Source organism: Castor canadensis, chromosome 8 (assembly GCF_047511655.1).
Source record: "Castor canadensis chromosome 8, mCasCan1.hap1v2, whole genome shotgun sequence".
Classification (NCBI taxonomy): domain Eukaryota; kingdom Metazoa; phylum Chordata; class Mammalia; order Rodentia; family Castoridae; genus Castor; species Castor canadensis.
The window spans coordinates 21,926,564-21,948,544 of record NC_133393.1 but is presented as its reverse complement, the minus strand read 5'-3'; the positions used below and the strand labels follow the sequence as shown (position 1 = coordinate 21,948,544).

The following is a 21,981-nucleotide window of genomic DNA, read 5'->3' as shown; positions in this document are numbered from 1 at the left end:
GACTCAGTTGGGAGTTTGGTCACTCACAGGCTGTCCTGGCTCGCCATCCTCGCCTCGGTCACCCTTAGCACCATCCTGGCCCTACAGGGATGAGACAAGATGAGAGGAGGACTCCCAACCTGGCTGGCATCACCCCCAAGACTATCACTCCTCCTATCTCTAACCCAACATGTCATACTCCAGCTTCCCAACAGCCAAGCCCATCAGCTGTGCAGAGGCCCTCCATGGGAACCATCTTTGCCCCTTCTGCTCCCTGAGTAAGACTCACCCGAGGGCCACCTTCTCCAGGGGGACCAGGATCACCAGGAAAGCCAACAGGACCCTGATCCAGAGGGAGAACGAGAGTCAGTCACAGCTCCCTAAGTCCACCCAGAGCCAACACTGACCCTCATGGGCATATACCACACTCCCCTTCTCCACAGGAAGTGCCCACAGCCACCATCCACAGAAAAAGCGTCTTCCGTGCCCCCCTGGTCCCCACCCAATGCCCTCCTTACCTTCCAAAGCTTTCTAGAAAGTGACTAAAGTCAGAAAGTGAGGCATCTCTCAGTTTCTCTCTACAATCTAAACCCATGCATCCTTCCCAGGAGACCCTGTTTTCAGAGCCCGCCTCCCAGGCAACCCCTACCCTTAGGTTTCCCACACTCTGAGGTCCTCACACACACACACCCTCATTCCCAGGTCTCGCAGTCACAGAGCCCTACTCTCACACCACCTCTCAAACTCACAGGGTTCCCTTTAGGGCCATCGTCGCCTGTGGGACCTTTAGGCCCCGGTGGTCCCGCCTCTCCTGGCTGTCCCGACTCTCCTTTTTCCCCACGCTCCCCACGCGGACCCTGAAGAATGAATGCAGGGTACAGATGGTCTCAGGGGTCTTGAAGATAAGGTATGTAGCTCCTGCTTCCAAGATACCTTCAGCGTCCCCTCACCCCTCAGTGACAATGAAACACACTCAGAAAGTCAGGCCTATATGGGGGGAGGGCTGGGGGGATGATGGGGTCCCCTTGGCCTCTCTTCCCTTCAAGAAAAGTCAGTAGGGCTCACTAAAGCCTAGAGATCAGGCCACAGCAAAGACTCCTGGGCTGTGGACAGGTTCCATCTCAAGGGAGTCACAGGAAAAGTGGGGGCGGGGTTGGGAAGTGAAAGGGGCTGGGGAGCTGGGCCTCAGAGCTATCACTCACCTTGACACCTGGCTCCCCCTGGACCCCAGGAGATCCTGATTCTCCTGGCTCCCCCTACAAAGAAATTGGGATCAAAATCCTCCTTCCCAAAAAAAATCCTGGTACTACCCACATCCCACTCTGTTTTGTACCCCCAACAAAAATAGGCAAAAATCCAACCCTCCCTACCCCCATGACTGGTTTATTCACCACTTCCAACATACCTTCTCTCCAGGGGGTCCCAGGTTCCCAACACCTCCAGGGGGACCTTGTGGACCCTGGAAGAGGAACAGAAAGAAAAGTCATTGTCTAGGATAGGCAGAGGCATGGATATGGGCCCAAGGTCACAGCAGTGAGGCAGCGGGAGCCCTTCCCAGGCACATGCGGCTTATCTTGGCACCCAGGATGGGACTAGAGCTTATGGTCTGGGACAACAGAGGCAGAGGACTGGCCACATCTGGAGGACCGAGGGTCAAGGGAACTCACATCAGCTCCATTGGGTCCAGCTGGGCCTCGAGGTCCTGGTGGGCCAGGTGGTCCCTGGGGAAAAACAGACACCAGGGATGAGGAAGGGAAGTAAAAGAGGAGCTTCAAGGTTCCTCAAAAAACTAAAAATAGAACTACCATATGATCCAGCAATACCACTCCAGAGCATATATCTAAAGGAATATAAGTCAGGACATCACAGAGTCACTTGCACACCCATGTTTATTACACTATTCACAATAACCAAGCTATGCAAACAACTCAGGTGCCCTACAACTAATGAACGGATTAAGAAAATGTGGTATATATACACAGTGGAGTATTATTTAGCTATAAAGAAAAATGAAATTACATCATTTGCAGGTAAATGGATGGAACTGGAAATCATCATGTTAGGCGAAGCAAGCCAAGTTCAGAAAGACAAAGGTCATATGTTTTCCCTCATATGTGGAAGATAGAGCCAAAAGATAAAGCTATACACAAATACAAATACGATCATATATACATATATGTATAGAACATGTTTGCGATACTGCGACTCTGAGCGGACAAGCGGGTGGAGGTAGAGAAAAAGAGAATGGTAGAGCATGAATACCATCAAAATACATTGCATCTGTGTAGGGAGAAGGTATAATGAAACACAATGAAAGCTGGTGATTAATAGAGGGTGGGGGAAGGGTCAGGGAGAGTAATAGAAGGGGTCAATCTGATTAAAATACAATATATTCATGGGCAAAATACCATGGTGAAACCCCTTTGAACAATACACAGACACTTAAAAAATGAAAGACAATAATGCAAAACAGGTCCTGTTAGGAGGTGGGTACTGGTGAGAAGAGGGAGGGTGAGTTGAGAGGGTGAAGGAGGGCGAATATGGCTGATGTACTTTATATATTTGCATGAAAACAGAGCAATGAAAGCTGTTGAAGTTGTTTTACTAGGTAGGGAGGGGGATGAGGGAGATGGATGGTGGGGTGAACCTAACCAAGGGACACTGTGAGCATATGTACATGGAAATGTCACGGTGAAACCCCCTTGTAAACCTAACATATGCTAATAAAATGTTTTAAAAAGAAGAAGGAACCCAAAGGATGAGCATGATAGTGGGGGCTAAGTGAGCAGAAGTCCTGGGCAGAGGGCAGGAGAGGAAGAGAGGCAGCACACAGACCAGGTCTGCAGTGAGGTATCTGACTGGAGGCTGGATGGGTAGGGGCATGATTAGTGGATGGACTGGAGTCAGTAGGGATCATACTCACCATAGGACCCACATCTCCTGTTTCTCCCTTTTCCCCAGAGGGACCTGGCAAACCCTGTGCAGGTACACAAAATACAAACCCAATGACCAACTCACCCAAATCCCAGCCCAAAGCAGAGGGACCAGTCCTCTGTTGCCCCGTCCCTAGTCCTCATCAGCAGGCTGACGACAGGAGTCTTGGATAAACATCAGTCCCATCGTGACCCCACCTCTTAGCCACTATTCCCACTCCCAGTTCACCTGTAGGCCAATGGGTCCTGGGGGCCCATTGAATCCTCTTGTTCCTTCATCACCTTTGGCTCCAAAGTGTCCCTGGGGCCCCCTAGCTCCTGGCTCCCCATCAGCTCCCTGGAAGGTGGACATGGTCAAGAAACGAAGATAAGTCATGGTTCAGGTGTTCTTTATCCACAAACCCCACACAAAGCTGAGTACCAGACCAAAACCCCCACTTCCCCCAACCCCAGGCCACAGGGAACCAAGGGCCTGAGAGGCACTCACCACTGCTCCAGGCTGCCCCGCAGGACCAAGGGGTCCAGGGGGTCCAGGAGGGCCCTGGGGAGAAAAGGAGAATCAGAGACACCAAAACAGAGAACGAAACCAGGAAGGGATAAAGTTAAAGGCAAGAAAGTCAAAAGTCAAGGTCATGGGCACCTACATGTTCACCCTTGTTCCCTTTGGTGCCCTTCTGTCCAGGATCTCCCACTTCACCCTGGGAAGAGAAGGCAAATGAGATATGAGAGAAAGGAGATGGGTGGAAGAGCAGATAATAAGACAGGGATCAGGAAGTCATATCTAGATCAGCAGTCTCATCTGGAGAGAACACTGGTCAGTCTGTGGACTCTCTCACCTTGTCTCCATCCTCTCCAGCCACGCCGGGAGGTCCAGCAGGACCAGGAAGCCCCACAGGGCCTTGCACCCCATCACGTCCAGTGGGACCCATAGGGCCCTTCTCACCCTGTGGATAATGAAGAAAGGAGTCATAGCCTGGACAAGACCCTCACCCTCAAACACCCCCCTCAGGAAACCTCCATAACTATCACCCCCTGGGTTCACAGACCCCTCTCCTGGGCCCCCACACACACACTTACTGGGACACCTTTCTCGCCTGCTGCTCCAGGGGGACCCTGTGGGCCTGGGCGCCCTGGGGGACCAATGGGGCCCCCTGATCCTGCTGCACCTCGCTCCCCAGGGGAGCCCTGAGAGAGGAAATGGAATCAGCACCCCCCTAGGAAGGAGACCCCAGCGCACCCAAACCAAAGGACCCCTGACCACGGATTCCAGAAGAACTGAAAGACAGGTACTTTCTGATTGACTTTATGCTTCCTCTGCCCAGTCGTATGGCCCCCACCAGATGCCCCCCTCATCCTTCTTCACCCACCCATTTTCCCAATTCCTTCCCACTCCCCCCCACCAGGGACCCCAGACTCACTGCAGGACCAGGGGGGCCAGCTGGACCTTCATTCCCCTTCAAGCCAGATCCACCCTGTGAACCACAGATTTGGGGCAACAGGTGAGACAGAAAGATGGGGTTTCACAGGGTGGGTCTCCAGGGGACATGGTGGGAAGGAGGAGGGTTGGAGAGAGGAGCCAGGTTTAGAGAGTTGGGAATTGGGAGTGATACCAAGGGGGTCAGAATGCAGGGTAACATGTTACAGGCTGTTAGTTTTGAGGGTCATACTCACAGCAGTGCCCGGGAGGCCTCTCTCTCCTGGGAAGCCCCTCAGACCAGCTGGACCATCCTTCCCAGGAGCCCCAGGAGGACCAGGGTCACCCTAAAAGGAAAGGAGGTAATGAGCCATACCCATGCTTCCAAATAGGGCAGAGATTTCTGATCTCTCAAATCCAAGTGATTGTTTCCTTTCAGCATCCCAAGCCCCCATCCCCAAGCTCCCCTCTGCCGGCCCCTTGCTGACCTTTGTTCCTTCTTTTCCAGTTGTGCCAGGCAGTCCCTGCTCTCCAGGAGGCCCTGGGGGGCCAGGGTGACCTCTCTCTCCCATGGGGCCACTTTCCCCTGCTGCTCCCTGGGAAAAGGCAGAATTTCCAAGCTCAGCTCTTTGTCCTATCCTCTGTCCAAAGACCCCACCCTGGCCTCCCTAAAATACCAAAGGACCAGCCCCTTTATTCCTTTCCCAGAGCTATTGGGAAATTGCTGGTGCTCTCTAGGGCACTGCTGGGTTTTGCTTTCCCCACTGTGGAGTGACTGCACCACTTTTGCATCCCTACTGGGGAACTGCCTCTTTTGTAAGAGAGGAGAACTACCCCAGAAACAGACTGAAGTTCAGGACCCCGCCCCCAAATCCCAGCCCACAGGATCCAGACAGGCAACTGTGGGCAGGGTTGTGGGACTGGGAGAAAAGGGGCAGACACACTATCGCCAGATCTTGGGTCAGACGTACCTGAGGTCCCACCACTCCAGGGGGGCCCGGGGGGCCAGTCTTCCCTTGGAAACCCTGAGAAAGGAAAACAGCAGAGAGCAGTCAGGGCAGGTGCAGACCATAGAGCAGATCCCAGGCTCAGGGAGGAAGGGTGGGGTCCCACTGAGCCCTGGGCTGGGTCTCAGCGGCATCAGGGCACAGTTACTCAGTCAGAAGAACCACCTATAGGCCTTCCAGACAGCTCTGGAGTTTGAGGGTAGAGAGGACCACCCAAGAATGGGTGACCAGGGGCATCACTTACCACTTCTCCTCTCTGGCCTGGGTGTCCTGGTAGTCCATCCTTCCCAGGGGGACCCTGGAAGGGATCGAGGTGTCAGGTGAACTCTAGGCTGGGAAGGGGGATGAGGAAAAAGAAACTGACTCTCTCAGAGGTCAGTAGTCAACTTACCGGGGGGCCTTTGGGGCCAGGAAATCCATTGGGGCCCTGAGATCCAGGGAGACCCTAGAGATAGAGATGGGTTGAGTGAGGAGAAAGGGAGAGAGTGTTGGGCAGGGGGGACACACTTCCTCCCTAGAGAGCACTGGGGAACAGGACACTTAAGACACACTCACTCTCTCTCCAGGGGGCCCGTGGGGGCCATCACCACCAGATGTTCCCTGTGGGGGAAACAGAGTCAAGGCTGTGAAATGGGCTGCTTCCCAGCCATCCCTGAGAGAGAAGGGTGGAAGGAGAAAGAGGCTTATCAGGTAGAGGACAAATGGAACCCTACGGAGTTCACTAACCTTAGCTCCAGACTTTCCAGTGGCACCTCGGGGTCCTCGCTGACCCCGTGGCCCCTAGGGAGAGAGGAGAGGAGTTGTCAGATATACCCAAAAGCACCCCCTTGAATCTTGAACCTTCTGTTTCTCTCCTCCTGCACTCACCGTGGGGCCCCGCTCTCCCCGAGGTCCTGATTTCCCTGACAGGCCCTGGTAGGAATGAAGTAGAGAGAAAAATCACCCAGGCCATGACCCCTGCAGAGCCCTCTCCAACTCTCTCCAGCCCCTCTCTCCACACCCTCTCCAGCTTACCCGAGCTCCCTTCTCTCCACTGGCTCCAGGAAAACCAGGAAATCCCAAGGACCCCTGGTAAGGATAGAGAAGGAGGAAAATTAAGAAATCATGAAAGGGGATGGAGCTCAGGTAGAACCAAAGAGGTTCAGGAAGCACCATGCAGACAGCAGTGGGGGTGACCTGGGCCTTGCCAATAACTAGGTGGCTTTAACAAAGCCCTGCAGCTCCTTGGGCCTCTATTTTCTCATCTTCAGAATGGAGGTTAGCTAAATTCTCTCTAGGGTACCCCATGCTGTGCTAGTCTGTGCTTCCTGGAGTCAGGGATCAGGACAGGGAAAAGGAGGAGGAGCAAGTGGAACATCACATCACCTTGGGACCCTGGCGTCCAGGGTAGCCAGGCAGACCAGGAACACCCAGCTTGCCCTGTAGAAGGACAGGGAGCAATTAAGAGTTAAATGAGCTATAAATCCATTCTGTCCCAGACACTCAACCCTCCAATATGAGAGCCAGCCGCAGTAAAATGCTCCCCACCAAACCCACACCTGCTGGCCCCTCCTCCTGTGTCCACAGACCACCTGGCTCTTATAAGCAGTCAAGAGTTTCACCAGCAGATTTTCTAGAGCTAGGACTCTTGCTTTCCCATGTCTTCAGACTAAAGTCTTCAGCTATATCAAGTCCTCAAGGATTGCTGTAACCTAGCTACTGCCCACCTGTAAACTTCAGCTCCATCTTCTCCAGAATTCATTGCTGCTCCACCAAGACAAGACCTCTCACAGGCCTCACCCCTTTGCTCAGGAAGCTCCTCCCTTTTGCCCCTTTCCTTCTGATGCTCCAGGGCTCATCCTTCTGAAGTGGCTGTAGATCAATGGTTGGGAGCAGGGGTTCTACAGCCAGCTTCCCTGGGCTCAAAGTCCTGCTCTGCCCTTTACTGGCAGTTGTTAACAAGCATCCTAATGTCCCTGGGTCTCTGGACAGCTTCAACTGCAAAATCAGAATACCTCAGGCCTACCTCATAGTACTGACAGAACAAGTCAGAGCAGTGCCTGGCGTGTAAGGTCACAGATCTTCTCTTGACTCTTTCCCCTGTCCAAACAACTGCTGCCCTGGACATACATCCTCACTCTGCCTTACACCTACAGGCCCTCTCTCATCATGACAGGGACTTTTTCTTCACTTTTTATATACCCGACTCACCCCATCAGTAACCACAAGGTGCCATACACACACAGAAGGACATAACGAATACAAGGCCATCTTCTATTGGCTCACTGACTCCACTGTTAGCACCTTTGTACCTGACCTGCCCCAGTGCCCTGGCCACTAATTCCCATGTGCTCAGAAGTGCCAAGCCCAGATTCCTCATCGCCAATACCTTCTCACCCATGAGCCCAGGGGGCCCAGGGTCTCCAGTGGGTCCAGTGCGTCCCTTTGGCCCCTCAGGACCATCCTCTCCCCTAGAACCAGGGACTCCAACCTCGCCCTGAGTGAGAGGGTTGGAGAGGTAAGTGTTGGGAACTGGATGTGTGGCTGGGTCCCAAAACATGAAGCAGGCACAGGGAGGCTGAGTGGAGCTAGTGGGGGTCCCAGAAGCTACAGCAGGACAGGGGGCTCCACAGGGCAGAGAGACTGTGGTTGGAGGGTCATTGTGACAGATTATGGGGTTGTCATCTCACTGGAATTGGGCTCTAAAGGAGGCACAGCAAGAGTTGGAAAGTTCAGGGTCTTAAGGGAACAGGCTGGTATTTGCAGGGGTCCAAGGTGGAAGATCACTAGGACAGAGTTGGAATGCCAAGGTGGGGGCTTTTACTCACCCTGTCTCCTTTTACGCCTATGTCACCTTTGAACCCAGGAAAGCCATCCTCACCCTAAGAAAGATGGAAGTGAGAGGGTACCAGATAGTGGGAGAGTTGGAGAGGGAGGTGGTTTCAGAGAACACCAGTGGAAGGGTGGATTTCAGAAGCTGGAGAGCAACATGGGGGCAGGTTTAGGAAAGGAGGTGGGCAGGATTGAGATACTGGGAAGTGGGGGATACTATGCTCACCTTTTCACCTTTATGACCCTTCAGACCCCGAATTCCATCTACGCCCTGGAATTAGAGGGAGGATAGAGAAACAGCAATCAGGGCATGGATGCTGGTTGGAAGGACTGAGTTCCTAAGACCCCATCTTGCTTCCTTGTATTCAGTTACCTTGACACCTCGAGGTCCTGGGTATCCTAGAGGACCCTGAGGTCCAGATGGACCCTGGAGAAGAAAGAGAGGTATTATAGAGGGGCCTCAGGATGTCACTATGGGGGCCTCAGGAAGTGGGAGAAGTGGAAGTACAGTAGCAGCATTGGAATCAGGTTAGGATTACAAGACGTGAGAACTGAGAATATTGATAAGACAAGGACATTCCAAGGACTCTGGAGTCCAGAGTCTGGGTGGAGACTCCCGCAGGGGATAAAAGCAAGCAAGGAACCTTACCTGGTTTCCTTTGGTTCCAGGGGGACCTTCCTTGCCAGGGTGGCCCTGAGGGTGAGAGATGGAGAATGTGACTGCTGGGCCTTATCACCTTCCCTGAACCCTCCCAAGACATTTTCCAAAACCAATTCCCTGTGATCATGGGCAGGCATCACCAGTGACCTTCCAGTGCAAGGGACATATTGTGTGGATGGTCACTAAAGGAGCTTGGAAGTGACATACTGGGGAGAAAAACCAGGGGGAATTGGATTCAGAGGCGAGCCCACTCACTGGGGGTCCATCTGAGCCAGGCATGCCAGGGAGCCCTGGTTTCCCTCGAGGACCCTGCAGGAAGATAAGGAGGATCAGAGTCACTAAAGGGTCAGGTCTTAACACAGTTAAAGCCCCAGTAGATATTTCAAGCCCTGCCTACATACCCCCCTCAGAGCCCTCTGAACCACAAATCGCTTAGTCACTCACCTTCTCTCCATGGGGGCCGATGGCACCCTGAGGTCCAGGGAGACCCTACACACACAGAAAGAGAAGTCATAGGTGCCTCACAGGACTGGGTCATCCTCTCCACATTCAGAGCATGAGCAAAAGGGTCTGAGACCCTTAATTTCCTGTCACCGTGTCTGCCTCATTGTGAAGCTCATGGGAAGTCACTAAAGTTGGGAGGAGGGTGGGCAGGGCCACTCACCTGGGTCCCAGGTGTGCCCTGTTGTCCAGGAGGTCCTGGCTCTCCTTGTGGTCCCTAAAAACAAGTGGCCAGGTAGGGATCAGAAGGAGATGGTGACAAAACAAATAAGGCAGAGAGCTGCAGGAGAACCAACATGGCAAAAATAGGAAGCAGGCAGGGAGTCAAAATGGCGACAAACAGGACCGTGTTGAGGCCTTGAAGGATAAAGAGTGGAATCTCCATGCCCATCACTTACCAAGCTCCCTTTAGGACCATGAGGACCATCCATGCCTCGAACTCCCTGAAACATGAGAGGGGTATGAATAAGCTAGAAGGTGGAGCTGGACCTAGAGGGACCTGTGGTTTCTGAAAGGCCTGGCCATTCCAGACAGTAGATGGGCAGACACATGGTCAGACCACCATTTCATCCCAAATCTAGTGTAGTCATCCCAGAGCCGCAGGCTGTGGGTCTGTGGGTATATGGGTTTGAGGGTTTCTGCTTTGTTTTTCTTGAGGATTTTCATTTTGTTTTGGCTATACTCAGGGCCCTTGGTACACTATGCCATATGGCTCTCTAAGTGCTTCTGAGGGTAAAGGGAGGGGAGGCACATGAGGAGGGAGGAAAGGAGAAGGGAGACAGTCAGGAAGGGTGGAGAGTTGGAAAGGTTAAGGCATAAGATCAGGATTGAATGTCAGGGAGATACTTACCGGGGGTCCAGGAATACCAGGTGGGCCTTTGGGACCAAGGAGACCTCGAGGTCCCTGCATTCAAGGTTGGGGGAAGAGACCGCATGAATGGTTGAGAGGAAATGTCTCTTTGGTGCCCTTATCCCTCCCTTGGTTTCCCTAGGACCCCACACATACACCCAGCCCAAACTTTTGGACACTCACCGATTCTCCAGGCAGCCCCCGTGGTCCAATCTCCCCATCATCTCCCTGGAGAAAGAGGACATGGTAAAGCCACCTTGCCTTCTAGACTTCTCCTGGGCCCAGTTCCTGCCCTTACCACAAAACTTACCCGCTCTCCATCCTCACCAGGGGGCCCAGGAAGGCCCTGGGCACCAGTATCACCCTGAAAAATGGAGGAACAGTTATTAGGGCCCTCAAAGTCCCCAACAATTAGCCAACCGATTACACTCACTTGCTGAGCTCCTACTGAGCCCACAGCCTCCCTGCCTTGCCTTGAGATCCCTGCCTCCCATCAACAGAAGATGTACCTACCCTCCCATCACAAGAGCCAGTCCCCCAATATACTCACCCTATGTCCTTTCTCCCCAGGTAGACCTGGGAGTCCATCAAAACCTCGGTCACCCTAAGAGGAAGAGGGACAGTCAGAGTGAAGGCCCAACTCCTTTCCCAGACCACTTCTCCCTATTGTGTCTTGAGTGAGGAGAGGCTCTATCCTTGTGAAACCTAGGGAGTTAGTGAGTGCTGGTGGAGCTGGGAATATAGCTGTCAGAGAGCGAGCCAAGCCTGTTACCTTCACTCCAGGCTCTCCAGGCATCCCTCGAGCTCCATCAGCACCTGCTCGGCCCTGGAGATAAAAGGGAAGTGTTAGAGCCTGTAGGCACAAAGTCCTCCACCATCCAAGCTCTTTTTCCCACCAACGTCCACCCCACCCCTGGGGTACTCACCCTTCTCCCAGCCTTGCCAGGAGGGCCTGTGAGACCCTGAGGTCCTCTGGGGCCCTAGTGAGAAGATAGGGGTAGGGTGAATGGGCATAGACGGGAGGGAGGGAATGCAGTGGGCTAGGGATCAGATGTGGGACCCATCACCTGAGGTCCTAGATCTCCAGATTCTCCTTTTAGACCAGGGCTCCCAGGCTGTCCCTGTGAGAGAAAGAGAGGATGGCCATGTTGAAAGACTTACCCAACGGCGGCCTCAAAGCCCTCGCCAAAAGAAGTGAAATAATTTTCAACTTGGTTCTTTTCCAGAACCATCTATAACCCCACACACAAATAAAGGAACCTCTACCACAACACCCCATTCACTCACCAAGGGTCCAGGGCGGCCTGTGTATCCCATGGGACCAGGCGGTCCACGGAGCGCAAGCTAGGGATGCAGGAAGGACAGCAGAACTGAGCAGAAGGCTGCTGGAGAACCCCAGCACATACCCCCAAATTCTCCCTTCCACTCCTAAATATCCCCATGGCCTATGTTCTCCCCAAACTCTTCCTCAGCCCAAACCAACCCAGACTTTCCCTACCCTCCCCTCTCTCCAACCTACCCTTCCAGGCCCCTCCTAGCATCCCTCCTTTCCCACCACATCCCTCCTTTCACCAGGATCCCCTCCAGGCTTTCTCACCCGGGCCTGCTGCAGAATTGCTTGGGCCTGAGCCTCCTGGGCTGCCACCACAGGGCCCTTGTCACCCCCACCACTGCCAAACCGGAACTGAGGGGTAAAGATAGAAGGTCCAAGTTCTCTTCCAGGAAATCCATGTGGCCCTCCCAACCCGAGACTTCATCCAACATTTCTGCCCCATCCCTCCTCCAGCATCTGGGATACCTCTCATGCCCTCTTCCAACATCTCCCATGAATCTTGGACAACCACTTAAAGGTTTTTGAAACCTCAATTTCCACCCTCCTCCTTGCTCTCTAGACTCTACTTTCTCAAAGACTCTCCTTTGGTAATAAACCCCCTGAAACATAGGATTTTCTGCATGATTCTAGATAATCCAAGTTTGGTTCCAGAAGATCCAGTTAGGTTCTAGGTCATTTAATGCGGCCCCAAATCCCTACCCCAAAGACCAATCCCTTTGGGTTAATGGTCTCTAGATACTCCTCCACAGCTTTCCTGACCTTCTGGTTCTTGGTAATACAACACAAGTCCCCTGGGCTCCCCATCAGCCCATTCCAAAGCCCAGAAGACAACTCACTGGGAGCATGAGGGATGTGCCAGGGGGGCCAGGGGCTCCATCTGATCCAGGAAGCCCTGCTCGCCCAGGGGGGCCCTGGAGTACAAGAGAATGAGAAGATAAGGTGACAGGAGGATGTTAGGATCTTAAAATCATATACAAACTCTTTCAACAGAATAAATATAGACTTCCCCAGATCTTTCCTGAATTCCTCCACCTCCACGGAAAAAAATGTGGGTGAAACACCAGGTTATTCCCCTCCCCAACAAGAGTACACCCTCCTTTCTGGGTGCTGAGAAGCACAACTGTCCCTTCAATCATCCAGCTAAAAAGGGATTGTTGAGCATGGTACCCCTCTGGGTACAAGTGGCTCCTTTGCAACTACCCTCCCCTCTACCTTCTCATATCACTCCCTTACCCTTTCTCCAGGGTCTCCAACTGGACCTGGGTTCCCCTGGATGCCAGGTGGCCCAGTCAATCCCTGAGGAACAAAAGAGGAGTCAGGTACAGGTATCAGATAGAAGAGGGGCATATAACTCAGGGTTGGTTTCTACAAAAGAGATTTGGGAATCTGGAAGCTTTGATTGGAAGGACACTCAGAGTTCTGAGGAGGAGGCCTGGATATATATAGGCATGGCACAGAAGTGCCTGCAGGAAGAGTCTCTGAGAAAAGAATGGAAGTCGATATCACAGCTACACTCACCGCTGGGCCTTCTGGGCCAGGGGGCCCCTCCACGAACATACCCTGTGGAGTCAAAGGTTAGAAATCAGAAGCTATAGGGGCCAGAACCCCCACCCCTGCTTCCTCCTTTTCTTCCACTTCCCTGAGCTCAATAACTTGTATAACTTACAGGTTCCAGCACTGCAGGCTCTCCCTTCTCTCCCTTCAGCCCCCGGGGTCCATGGGCAGCCTGAGGGAAACACACATGTAACCCCCAGTGGGGCCCATGAGCAGCCAGAACACCAGGACTGCCCCATCCCACTCCAACCTTCACTGTCAGGGCCATCGGAGATCTGTCTGACCCTACCTCCAAATTTCCCAGTCTCCCCCAAAACTCCTCTTCACCAAACTCTAAAGCCTACTAAAGAGACCTGGGTGTTCTCCCCTCCGCAGTTCCCAACCCTCCCCAGTTCCCAAATACAACCTCTCCTTAAGAGACTTTTCCCTTTCTGTAATTTTGAAACTCCAACTTTCCAGACCCTCTTATGGAGCACCCTACACTGTCCACAAATTCCCTCTGATTAGGAATCCTTAGAACTGTAAGAAACCATCCACTTCTTCACTCTTACACCAATCCATCAAATAAGAATCTCTCTGAGGTTGTGGATTGATTTTTTGTTTGTGGGTAGGAGTAAGGCATGGAATTACATGAGAATCTGATGAATCTAAAACCAAAAAGCATATGTCCTTATGCACAGAATTATACTTAAAATTTCAAAGGATTCACAAGTAAAAAAAAAAATCTCAGAGGTTAAGCACTGAAACTTTAAGAAGATTTGGAGAGCTGGAAGAGTGGCTCAAGTGCTAGAGTGCTTGCCTAGCAAGCATGAGGTCCTGAGTTCAAACTCCAGTAACATCAAAATAAGAATATTTGGAAAGCTATCCCCAGTAATATTCCAAATTCAGGCCTCATAACTGGCTTTTAGAAAAATACAGCTCTTGAGCTCAGTTATTTAAGCCTCAGAGCATACCCCCCACAAGATCTTCAGTTCCTTTCTTAGCAAGGATGCTATGGCCTTCTGGCCCTCATTTATACTCTAAGCCTACCAGTGTCCTCCGCTCCACACTTCCACTCAGATGCTTACTCCATGTTCCAAGGCCAGACCAAGATAAGGACAGAGAGAATGGAGGGCATTTACCACCACCCCCAATTCTCCAAACATAAATCTTCAGAATGCCCCCCACCTCCACCTCCATCCTGGCCAAATAGCAATGGTCAGTTTCCAACTCTCCCAAATCCCAGCTCAATGCCAAATATCCAGAAAGCAGCAAAAGGGAAAGGCAGCAGAGGGTCAATGGTGGCAATATTAGAGAAGAGAAGTGTGGGATGAGGCAGCAGGGTAGAGGAGGCGGCCATAACTGCAAGGCAGGCAAAAGATGAAGTGGAGTAGACAGGAAATACTCCAACTGACAGGGAGTGTTTGAAGACATGGGAAACCACTAAGGGGGACAAAACAAAGAGACAAACACTTGGAAGCAAGAATGATACCAGCGCCAAGAAAAATTAAACATGGCCAAGATGGCTAAAAACAAACAGGAAATGGTTAGACAGAGAGCAGCCAAGAAAAGAGGATTGAGGAAGTAGAACTTCAACAACAACAGGGCTACCATGAGCAAGAGAGAAAAAAAGTTCACGAAACAGATAGAAAGTGACCCTGCAAAGGAAATTATGACAACGAAAAGCAATCTTCCTGAAAACACAAACATCAAAGTGAGTACACAAAGGACAAAGCCATGGTAAATATCCAGGTCCACAATGGAAACCTTATGATGTGGATGACATGAGACACACAGGAAGTAGCTTATTGCCAAAGGAAGCTGTCACAAACAGCATGGAAAACTAGAGTCAGAACACAAATAATAAATCCCTTTTGGTCCAACTTGACAGTCACCAAAATGGATACCATGAATACAGAAGACAGAAAGAGACAGATACGTGACCCACAGGTTGGAAAATGTGACATAGTAAGTTAGATCATTTGGCGGGAACATAGACAAGAAATGGTTTGACCAAGAACAAATGATGGAGACAGACTAAAAATGGACATAGGTAGTTGCTTCTTAACCAAAAGCTTTGTGAAATCCAGCTTCATTTGGACAGGAAGTGGCCAAGGAAGACAGGAAGTGGCCAGAGGACTAAAAAACAAAAATCCCAATTGCCACAGGCAAAAGGATCCACAAGGAGTTGCAGAGTAAGACATCTGGCAAGAGAAAGCTGGAAGTAATCTTTTCAAGCAACATAGACATCTTACATAAACAAAAATGACATGCCACCAGTGGGAAGTAGCTCACAGCCAACATGATGAAAAACAATAGGAAGCAATTATTGTAGCTCCCACTGGTGGTCAAGAACGGAAGAGGAGCTCCTTTCACTTACGGCTCCTGAGTGGGCTGTCTCTGCAGAGAGGGCAGGGCCAAGCTCCGTCTCCTCGTGATAATCGTCCCCATAGCCATAGGTGTAATCGTAGAGCCCTGCTGGGGGGTCTGTGCCACCCTCCCCATACTCCTCTGCCCGGAACCTGTCGGCTGTGGGGGGGACCTGGAGATCTGTCTGCTCCTTCCCGAAGATGGGGAGGGAGAGGAGGTAGACGGGGGCATTAGGGCTGAGAGGTTTTCCCTGGGGAAACCAGGGTTTCACAACTTCCAGCCCAAATGATACTGAGGGTAAACAGGACTGGAATTTTTCTCCCCCAAAAAAAGCAAGAGGAGTAGTTATATAGAAAGGGGATGACCATCAAAGGCTGGAAATGGGGAGGGGTGTCCAGAAAATGGGCCCAGTGAGGAAAAATGGTGGGTAACAAGAAGGGTGGCCGGAGGGCTGAACACAGAGTAGATAGTCCACAGATTTAATGATAGCAGTAGGGTCCAGGGAATGACCACAGAGAAAGGGAGAAGAAGAAAACAACAGCATTGTACAGAAAATGGATCCTGGGAAAGGAGATATGACATAGAAAGTAAGCCTATTTGATACCAACATAGAGAAGGTACTCTAGAATCAAAGAATAATGGGAGGAGGCATGGACACCAAAGGAAATGGCCATACTTAGACAAGAGGACCATAGGTCTGGAGTGACCAGAAAACAGAAGGCCATAAATGGATACAACAAAGAGCCCTCCGGCCAGAGGAGGGGCTGGTTCATTAAGATGACATGGGACCAGATGCCCAATGCTCCCAGCTGGGATGAGGGTGGGGGATGGAGTTACCTCCTCAGGGAGCGGCAAGGGGCTTGACTCCAGGACTCCTTCCTCTTCACCTGGGGTGGGGTCCTAACCCCAAGGGGAGGGTGAGAAGAGCAGCAGAGCAGGGTAAGAGAAAGGTTAGTGGGAGGTAAGGCAAAGCAGCACCTGCCCCCACCACACCCTAGGCATTGTCTGTCTGTGCTGGGGGACGGGACGGGGGGGGGGGGGGGGGGGGGGGGGGGGGGAATCTCAGATCTTGCAGCCCCTTTGTAGAGGGACAATTTGAGGAGAGTAAATCTCCAAGGTGTAGAGGTTTGGGGGCAGAGATCTGGATGCCCCAGCTCTACCTGCCGGTAACCGCTGCCTCTGGTCCTGGGGGGGGCTCGGGCAGTGGGGGGAGCTGCCTGTCGAGCTGGGCGTCTGAATGGGAGAGGCTGGCCATGTGCTGGACCAGAGCCTCCAGCTGGAGAGGGCCTCCGGGCTGGTGAGGGGGTCGCCTGCCGGGCCGCTGACCTCCTGGCAGGTGGGTTAGGTTTTCGGGGAGGGGTCCGACGCCCCCTAGGGGAAGGGGGAGCCCTGTAGTTGGGGCTCTGAGGTCGCTGCTGCAGAGAGACAGGGAAGGGGCAATGAATAAGTAAACCTTCATAATCTAAAAAATATGATGTCTCTCCCCAGAAACTGGGGGAATGGAAATTGACCCGGGAGATGTTTATAAGGGGTGCTGGGATGAAGGAAAGAAAAGAAGGGGTCCCTCCAGTTTACCTGATAATCAGGGGTCATCTCCGTAGTCATCACATCATAATAGGGGGGCTCGTAGTCATAGTAGAGAGACTCAGTGGGCTGGGATTAGGAAGGAGGATAGGAATAGGTAGGAAGGGGATAGAGGTAGGAAGGAGATAGAGGTGGGAAGGGGATACAGATGGGGAGGGGATGAAGGTGGGAAGGGAAGAGAGAGGAAAATAAGGAGATAGTGTGGAAATTGGGAAAGAGCAGGGCATGAAGTTGGGAAATAGAGATTTGAAGTCAAAAGGAGAGTTTGGGAGTCAGGAGAGAGAAGGGAAGAGGTGAGAAAGAGGGAATGGGTCCCACAGGTGGGACAGAAGCAGACATAATTAAGAGATTGACCTTCCAGTCTTCAGATCATGACTCCAGATCATATCTGTCTCCCAACCACCCATACCCCACCCAACCAGTTTCCCTTCCCCTCCCCCGCACCGCATCCCCTATTGAGCCAGAGACTGGGCTCTCCACCCCCACAGTTCCATAGACCACTATTCCTTTGGGATTCCCTTTATCCCTACTCCTCCCCCATTTTTCCTCCTTGATCTTACCATTTCAACTTCTTTCTTCCTGACTTTGTCTCCCCTAGTCTGCTCTCCCACCTCCCTCTCCAAGGCTCACCCCTCCACCACTATCTCCCAATCTCTTAATTCAGGAAAGGAATGGGAAACCAAAGGGCACAAAAAGACTTGCAGAGAATGAAACACAAGCAGGGAACACATTTCCCAGTCACAAATTCTTCTTAATGCCTCTTTTTATTTTTAAATGAAAATAAAAAGGTTAATGAAATGAATAAGGACTGGGAGGAGGGGGTGATGGGAAGAGAGGTATGGTTGAAGAGGGGAACTAAGGAGAGGAGAATAAGAGCCCAAAGCAGGATGGAGAGCTCTGGAACATTGGGAGAATTCCCCTGGGGGGTGTCTGGGTGTCTGTCCCCTGGAGTATGCTTCAGTTGTGTGTTTTCCTGACTCCCTTACCTGTTGCTGAGGTTCCTGGTTTTGTGGCCTATGAAGTCTTGATGGTTGCTGCTTTGGAGATCTCTGGGCTCTGTGAGACTGTTGGTTCTGAGGTCTGTCCCTCTGGCCCACCTCGCATTCCAGATCCTTCTGTTCACAAGATTCATAGGCAGCTTGGACACCCGGAACAATGACAAGCTCTTGGACATCACCCTGCAGATATGAATAAGGAACACTGATGGACAGAGGCACAGATTTAGAGAGAGAGTGAGGGAAAAGTTTGGAACAAAGAGCAGGGGCCAATCCTAGGTCAAGCTATATAATGGAAGTAGATCATTAACAGCCCTCCCATGTGCACAGCACTTTTTAGTTTTCAAAGGGTCTCATGGGACTTTCATTTAATAACTGGGAAGGACAAGGACCTTTATGCACATTTCTCAGATACATCCTATTCAGAATATCTTTTTTAAAAGGCACTTATGAGCCCAAGGTCATTCAGAATATCAAAGTCAAGACTAGAACTCAGGACTACTGACTTCAAGTTCAATTCATGTTGCCTAATCCCTGCCTGTCATAACACCTGAACCTTTTCATGATGACTTCTGGAGACAGAAACCAGCCTTAGTTGTCTTGGTCTTACAATGATAATGATGAGAATTCTCAGGACCCTTAGAAGTAAGGGAGGGGAATCTTCTGAATTTCAATGGCATTTACTGATGCCCAAACATGGTGCTTATACACTCAGCCTTACACATAGTTTGGGGATATTGTTTCATTTCTGGAGCCAAACTAGGAGCTCCTTGAGATGACAGACACTTTTGTGTTTCCCCTGCCCATTAGGTATTCAAAAAATGTTGACTGGCTGGGTGGGTAGATGGATTGAATGGGCATGTAGAAGGGCAAAGGGGTTCAAGTGCATGACTGAATGGAAGTGTTGATGTATGGTGACTGAAGAATGAATGAATCTGGACTGGTGGGTACATCAATTGGGAGGGCACAGAATAGACGGATGCAGACTGGTGTATAAGCAGATGGATAGAATTTAAAATGTGGGTAAATAAATGGCTGCGTGAGGAGTTGATGGTAAGGAGTAATATATTAAAGGAATATATTAATGGGTGAGAAAATATATTAAAGGAAAGAGGCTTAGTTGGTAGAAGGATAAGTGGTTAGATGGGTGCATGAACTTTGTATGCATGGGTAGTTGGGATGGTAGGTGAATGTATGAGTGAATGTATGGATGGATGGGTTGAAGAGGATGGATGAAGGATTGGATGGATGGATGGATGGTGGGTGGGTGGCTTGAAGGAGGCAATGGATGGCAGGGGGAGGATGAGTGAATGGGTAAATACAAGCCTAAATGCATGAGTAGGTGGGTTAAAGTGTGAATGGATGCATGGGGAAATGGATAACAGGGTAGACACATACATGTGTGCATAGGCGGGTCAGTGGGTCAGTGGGTGACTGGGTGAGTGGGCAGGTGAGTGAGTAGATAGATTGCTTGAAGGGATAAATAGATGGATGGGCAGATGAAGACTGAATGACAAAGTAAGTGGCTGTGGACAGTCCATTCCTGTAAATGGGCATCTAGTTCTTCTACACAGAAAACTAGCCATAAAGATAGAGAATGGAAATAAAAATTCATGAGAAGAAAAATGAAGGCCTAGGGAATAGGAAGACAGAATACTGGCACCAGAAGGGAAATGTACAAAAGATACAGAACCAGAAATCATTCCTTTCTCAGATTGCTCTGCTTACCTCAAAAACTTCTTCATCCAGGATACGGGCACCAAAGATTACCACTCCACGAGTATCTAACACTGGACGAGCACTTCGGGAAAGGGGCCTGGTGACTCGCTTCTTACAGTCAATAATGAGGGTGACAGATTGGCCCTTTACAGCCACAGCCACACGGTGCCACCTGGTCATGGGGGGAAGGGTTCAAGTGACTGACTCCTGAAAGGGGGTAGCAAGTCAACAGGATTGGGGAGCAAATGATAGAAGAGTTGAACCCAATAATAATAGCAGTAATCACAATAGATATCATTTATAGAGGGCTTACAGTGCACAGGCACCATACAATCACTTTCTCGTTTGATTGTCATAATCCTATTATCTCTGTTTCATAGACACAGAAACTGAGGTTTAAAAACGGTAAGCAACCTGCCCTAGTTACAGGCTAGTAGTATGTACAGAGCAAGGATATAGACACTAAAGCCCAAACTCTGACCTAGAAGTGATTGAAGTTTGGGCATGGGTAGGTATTGTGTGGGCAAAGGGTCAACGTGGCTTCCCAGATTAGGGAATGGGGGCTCTGAGACACTTTCTCCTGAAAGTTTAGATCAAGAAGCCCAGAGGGCCAAACTGACTTACTTGCCATCTGCTAGGCTGAGGCCTCGGAAAACCGGCTGGGCCGGGGGCTGAGGCCGTCCAGTCTGGTCCTCATACAGAAAGCGGACAGGTTGGCCAAGCTCCAAGCCCAGCTGTTGGACACCCTGGGCACTATACAGAGTCAGGAGGGGAGTCTGGAGACCAGGGCGAGTCCGGACAACAGTCAGCAGAGAGAAATCTTTGGGAAAGCCTCCTGGTCCCCAAAAGAGATACACACAGATGGAGTGAGAGGCAAAGAGATATATAACCCCTTCCTTCCTGGTGTCTGATCCCAGAACTCAACCTATCACCTCCCCCAGCTCTTCCTCTTCCACCTGTCACTCATACCTGGGAACAGCTGGCGGGTGGGTGCACTGAGTTGGGCAGGTCGTGACACTCTGTAGGCCACATCTGCTGGACAGATGCCTCTTGCCTTACGGACACCATCAGGGAGGGAGGGGAACCTCAGAGCCCGTAACACATCCACAGAGGGTGCACCTGGGAGAGTCCATAGGGGTCAGGGGTTATAACATGCCCTCAGGAGGACCTAAATAGGGGACATTAGGATCTGGAGCTTAGCTTCCTAGAACTCAAGCTCCCTGGAAGGTAAAGTCACCTCTCCCTTACATTCTCTCCCTTACATTCTCCTGCATGTGGCTTGTATGGATGGGAATTCAGCTCCATGCCCACTCTTATACTCTCCCTAATTCTTTCAACCTATAAATCTCTCTGTATTAATATCCCTTATTATCTGTCCTCTCCTCTCCTCTCTTCTCTTCTTCTCCTCTCTTCTCTTCTCTTCTCTTCTTTTCTCTCTCTCTCTCTCTCTCTGTTACTCTCTTTGTCTCTGCACCTGCTGGCCTTTCTGTCTTCCTCTTTTCTGTCTTCCTTCATTCCCCTAACATCCTGCCCATCCTTTTCTTTCCTTGTCTTTCTCCCTCTCTCTCATTCCCTTTCCATATCTCTCAGTCTCTGGCTTTCTGGCACCTGTCCTGTCTCCAGCACAAACAACATCTGGGCAATCGATCATCCTGGGCATAGGAGAGGCAGGGGGGGGCACCAGAGAGAGAGAGAGAGAGAGCAGAGAGGCAGCCATATGGAAGGGGGCTTCAAACTGCTACTGATTCTGAGTTTGGGGCGTGGAACTATTCTCCCTGTGCTGAGGAAGGAGATATAAGAATGAGCTGTCCCAGGAGCCTTTGCCCCCTGGTTTAGGAGACAGGCTAGAGGGGTGGCTTGGCTTGTGATGGGCTTGGGAGATGGCTGAAGTTGCCACGCAGAGCAGGAGCAGATCCAGGGCCCCACGCCACACATCTGTAGATCCCATCAGAGTTATTCCCCAAAACTCCAGGCAAGCTCTCCACACCTGGAATCTCAGTCCTGCCCTGCCACCCTCACCACCTGGGATCCAAAGATTCAAGACATGACCTTTGCTTTCCAGGGAGTTTGGGCCCAGGAAGCTGAGATCTGGGTAGAAGGCAAAGGTCATGTCTCCCTGGCTTGCACCCCAGTGTACACACTTCTCACACCATCAGCTCCACATTGGAAAACTCCCAAAGAGTTCCAGCAAAACGTTCATAGAAGCGTGGGGCAGGGCAGAGGCCAGAGCAGTCAGGAGAGCAGACCTGGGTGGGGTGGGTGAGGTGGGGCCGGCAGGAGAGAAAAGGCCC

General features: G+C 51.2%; 1 protein-coding gene across 2 annotated transcripts in view; it reads right to left on the bottom strand.

Moving 5' to 3' along the window:
* Positions 1-21,981, bottom strand: part of Col11a2 (collagen type XI alpha 2 chain) — a 29,500-nt gene that overhangs the window by 5,807 nt on the left and 1,712 nt on the right. The window contains exons 2-53 of one of the 2 annotated variants that reach the window (XM_020164112.2): positions 20,660-20,809; positions 20,315-20,525; positions 19,700-19,862; positions 17,963-18,154; positions 16,968-17,045; positions 16,230-16,292; positions 15,403-15,582; positions 13,156-13,215; positions 13,008-13,049; positions 12,723-12,785; positions 12,326-12,400; positions 11,754-11,840; positions 11,444-11,500; positions 11,224-11,277; positions 11,083-11,136; positions 10,929-10,982; positions 10,707-10,760; positions 10,467-10,520; positions 10,340-10,384; positions 10,157-10,210; positions 9,705-9,749; positions 9,470-9,523; positions 9,250-9,294; positions 9,061-9,114; positions 8,794-8,838; positions 8,518-8,571; positions 8,371-8,415; positions 8,141-8,194; positions 7,702-7,809; positions 6,699-6,752; positions 6,348-6,401; positions 6,201-6,245; positions 6,060-6,113; positions 5,889-5,933; positions 5,725-5,778; positions 5,578-5,631; positions 5,298-5,351; positions 4,815-4,922; positions 4,584-4,673; positions 4,331-4,384; positions 3,990-4,097; positions 3,749-3,856; positions 3,557-3,610; positions 3,400-3,453; positions 3,142-3,249; positions 2,903-2,956; positions 1,647-1,700; positions 1,385-1,438; positions 1,182-1,235; positions 729-836; positions 269-322; positions 28-81 (exon numbers count right to left, since the gene is read on the bottom strand). In XM_020164112.2, the coding sequence (XP_020019701.2) occupies positions 28-81; positions 269-322; positions 729-836; positions 1,182-1,235; positions 1,385-1,438; positions 1,647-1,700; positions 2,903-2,956; positions 3,142-3,249; positions 3,400-3,453; positions 3,557-3,610; positions 3,749-3,856; positions 3,990-4,097; positions 4,331-4,384; positions 4,584-4,673; positions 4,815-4,922; positions 5,298-5,351; positions 5,578-5,631; positions 5,725-5,778; positions 5,889-5,933; positions 6,060-6,113; positions 6,201-6,245; positions 6,348-6,401; positions 6,699-6,752; positions 7,702-7,809; positions 8,141-8,194; positions 8,371-8,415; positions 8,518-8,571; positions 8,794-8,838; positions 9,061-9,114; positions 9,250-9,294; positions 9,470-9,523; positions 9,705-9,749; positions 10,157-10,210; positions 10,340-10,384; positions 10,467-10,520; positions 10,707-10,760; positions 10,929-10,982; positions 11,083-11,136; positions 11,224-11,277; positions 11,444-11,500; positions 11,754-11,840; positions 12,326-12,400; positions 12,723-12,785; positions 13,008-13,049; positions 13,156-13,215; positions 15,403-15,582; positions 16,230-16,292; positions 16,968-17,045; positions 17,963-18,154; positions 19,700-19,862; positions 20,315-20,525; positions 20,660-20,809 (3,824 nt within the window). The remainder of the gene's footprint in view (positions 1-27; positions 82-268; positions 323-728; positions 837-1,181; positions 1,236-1,384; positions 1,439-1,646; positions 1,701-2,902; positions 2,957-3,141; positions 3,250-3,399; positions 3,454-3,556; positions 3,611-3,748; positions 3,857-3,989; positions 4,098-4,330; positions 4,385-4,583; positions 4,674-4,814; positions 4,923-5,297; positions 5,352-5,577; positions 5,632-5,724; positions 5,779-5,888; positions 5,934-6,059; positions 6,114-6,200; positions 6,246-6,347; positions 6,402-6,698; positions 6,753-7,701; positions 7,810-8,140; positions 8,195-8,370; positions 8,416-8,517; positions 8,572-8,793; positions 8,839-9,060; positions 9,115-9,249; positions 9,295-9,469; positions 9,524-9,704; positions 9,750-10,156; positions 10,211-10,339; positions 10,385-10,466; positions 10,521-10,706; positions 10,761-10,928; positions 10,983-11,082; positions 11,137-11,223; positions 11,278-11,443; positions 11,501-11,753; positions 11,841-12,325; positions 12,401-12,722; positions 12,786-13,007; positions 13,050-13,155; positions 13,216-15,402; positions 15,583-16,229; positions 16,293-16,967; positions 17,046-17,962; positions 18,155-19,699; positions 19,863-20,314; positions 20,526-20,659; positions 20,810-21,981) is intronic. The other variant, XM_074082455.1, reaches the window with a different exon arrangement.